Raw genomic sequence first — 2,307 nt, forward strand, 5'->3', positions numbered from 1 at the left:
ATTATTTATAATTAAAATAATACTAGAAATTCATGATACACATACTGTGGTAATAAATCTAACAAAGTCTCTTCGAAATGGTAATCTGCATTTCAAAAACCATACAGCAATTACATGATGTGCCAAGGATACTGTGTAATGATCATATTTAAAAGGATTTGTGTATGGCAATAGAATTGCAAAAACTGACATATACTGATCTCCAATAAAACTTGCAAAAACTTTTGGGAGTCTAGTAAGTGAAATTTTCGATAAATTTAAGAGTACTTCTGATAACAGTTTATTCATTGCATCACGCATTTCCAAAATACAGGTTGTAAGACTAGTAACGCATTGACTTGCACATTTTGCTGTTAAACCAACCTAAAAAAGTAATATATCGAAAAAAACCGTATTATACACATATATATGCAGTATGTTTTAAGTACTTTGAAAAATTAATTTCATTTTTTACCTCCAAACATTTTATCAAGCGCTGTTGCAAATTAGGTTCCAAATGTGCATGATATGAGGCTAATGATGCTAATACTGGAAAAACATGAACGCGAAACTCTGAAAGAGTAAATTTTGGAGGAACATTGTAAAGTGACTCTGGAAGTCTCAAACTTTTGTCACTGACCTATAAAAATATATTAAGTAAATCTATTTCAATGTTTTATAAATAAGAAATAACACAATAACGTACCATTGAACAAAGTGCAGCTGCAAAATAATCAATATCGTTTGTATGTCGTGATAATATTAATGCTCTATTTTGCATTACTTGAGGTAATTCTTTCAATACAAGCTGCAAAACTTTCCAATCTGTAATAACAGGATAAATTCGAATTTGTATTTTTAAATTTTCTTGTACGAATGATTATAGTATTATTTAAAGTACAGATGATATAAACCTTTTTCCAATTTAATGCAGGAAATAACAGCTTTACATGCATGTGCTAGTGACATATGAGTAATTTGACAAGATAAGTGCTGTAATGGAGCTGGACTGACTGGTGGAGGACTACTACCACCTCCTCCACTATTCATACGTTCAGCTGTTGCATGTTCTAAAACTAAATATGGACTAAACCTTGTCACGGACGAGTTTTGGGCATCCGGAAATCCAAGATGATAAAGCGTATTCGCTCTAATTTTTAAGAAACACTCAAAAATCTAAAATACGGTAAAATTTTATAATAGTACTACTGTAAAAAAATTAAAATTTAAGTATTGTACACCATTATTATGTATTTGTTACCAAGTATCGAATTGTAGAAACATCATGGAACACAGATGGTTCTTTATAATGTTGTTCCAGATGATTGACTAAAACCTTATAAGCACGTATAGCATGACTTGAAGGCAAATAATAAATTTTTGCTATTAATATTTTTATTACACCAACAGCTGCAGTCTTTACATCTTTAATATCTGCGTCTTTTGTAACTGGAGTGTCAGAAGTGAAGGGCTTGTTGATCACCTTTCAAAATATTTACTTATAAGTTTTAACTTAAAAATATACTAAAAATAGTGTATTTAATGTAAAAGATTCAATACCTTCTCTAGTATATCTAAAAGTTCTAAACATCTTTTTGTATCACATTCAAGACAGATGTCAACAAGTAAATATACAACACCATTACGAATTATAATATCGGAATCCAAATCAACATGTTGAAAGTATGGCACTATTATTCGTTCAATTAATTCGTCTTCATATCTAGATCTGTTTAGAGGAAATTAAATTAACAAACTTACTTAAATTTTTAAATAAAACTATTTTAATATACCTATTAACTTGAATGACATTTGTTAAAACATCAAGAACTTTCATTCTAATACTGGTTCGTGTTTCAATTTTGTAATAACGTTCCATTAAATTTGCCAATTTAGATTGCCATTGATAGTGAGTAGGTCCTATAGTGCGTGCTCGGTACTCAATTAATTTCAAAACGGAACCTTCCTAATAACAAACTTGAATGTTACACTTTTATTAAGGAACATATTTAACTCTATAAGTATAATAATTACAGGTCTTATATCACTACAACGTTCGATGAGATCGTAAAATCGTTGAATACAACCATTATAATGACTACTATCGAGTAAATTTTCAATGCTGTTTATTGTTTCGTGCAAACTCACTGAAACTTGTCTAGTTGCAGGCTGATTACTAGTTTATGATGCTCCATGTGGGATCCCATAACTCAGCACCATATTTATTTACTAATCTTTGGATTGATAATGTAACTTCATACATAACAATTGGATGATTACATTTTAAAGCCTTCAAAAATAATAAAGTAATAAATAATAGTTTTCAGT

The 2,307-nt window shown here is 29.6% G+C and overlaps 1 protein-coding gene across 1 annotated transcript in view; it reads right to left on the reverse strand.

Annotated features, from left to right (window-relative positions):
- Positions 1-2,307, reverse strand: part of LOC108571945 (tuberin) — a 7,764-nt gene that overhangs the window by 3,767 nt on the left and 1,690 nt on the right. The window contains 9 exon segments of the mRNA XM_017934102.1: positions 46-363; positions 455-619; positions 686-804; positions 894-1,155; positions 1,241-1,462; positions 1,540-1,708; positions 1,773-1,945; positions 2,014-2,161; positions 2,163-2,286. Of these exon segments, the coding sequence (XP_017789591.1) occupies positions 46-363; positions 455-619; positions 686-804; positions 894-1,155; positions 1,241-1,462; positions 1,540-1,708; positions 1,773-1,945; positions 2,014-2,161; positions 2,163-2,286 (1,700 nt within the window).

This window comes from Habropoda laboriosa, unplaced genomic scaffold (assembly GCF_001263275.1).
Source record: "Habropoda laboriosa isolate 0110345459 unplaced genomic scaffold, ASM126327v1 scaffold67, whole genome shotgun sequence".
In the NCBI taxonomy this organism is placed as follows: domain Eukaryota; kingdom Metazoa; phylum Arthropoda; class Insecta; order Hymenoptera; family Apidae; genus Habropoda; species Habropoda laboriosa.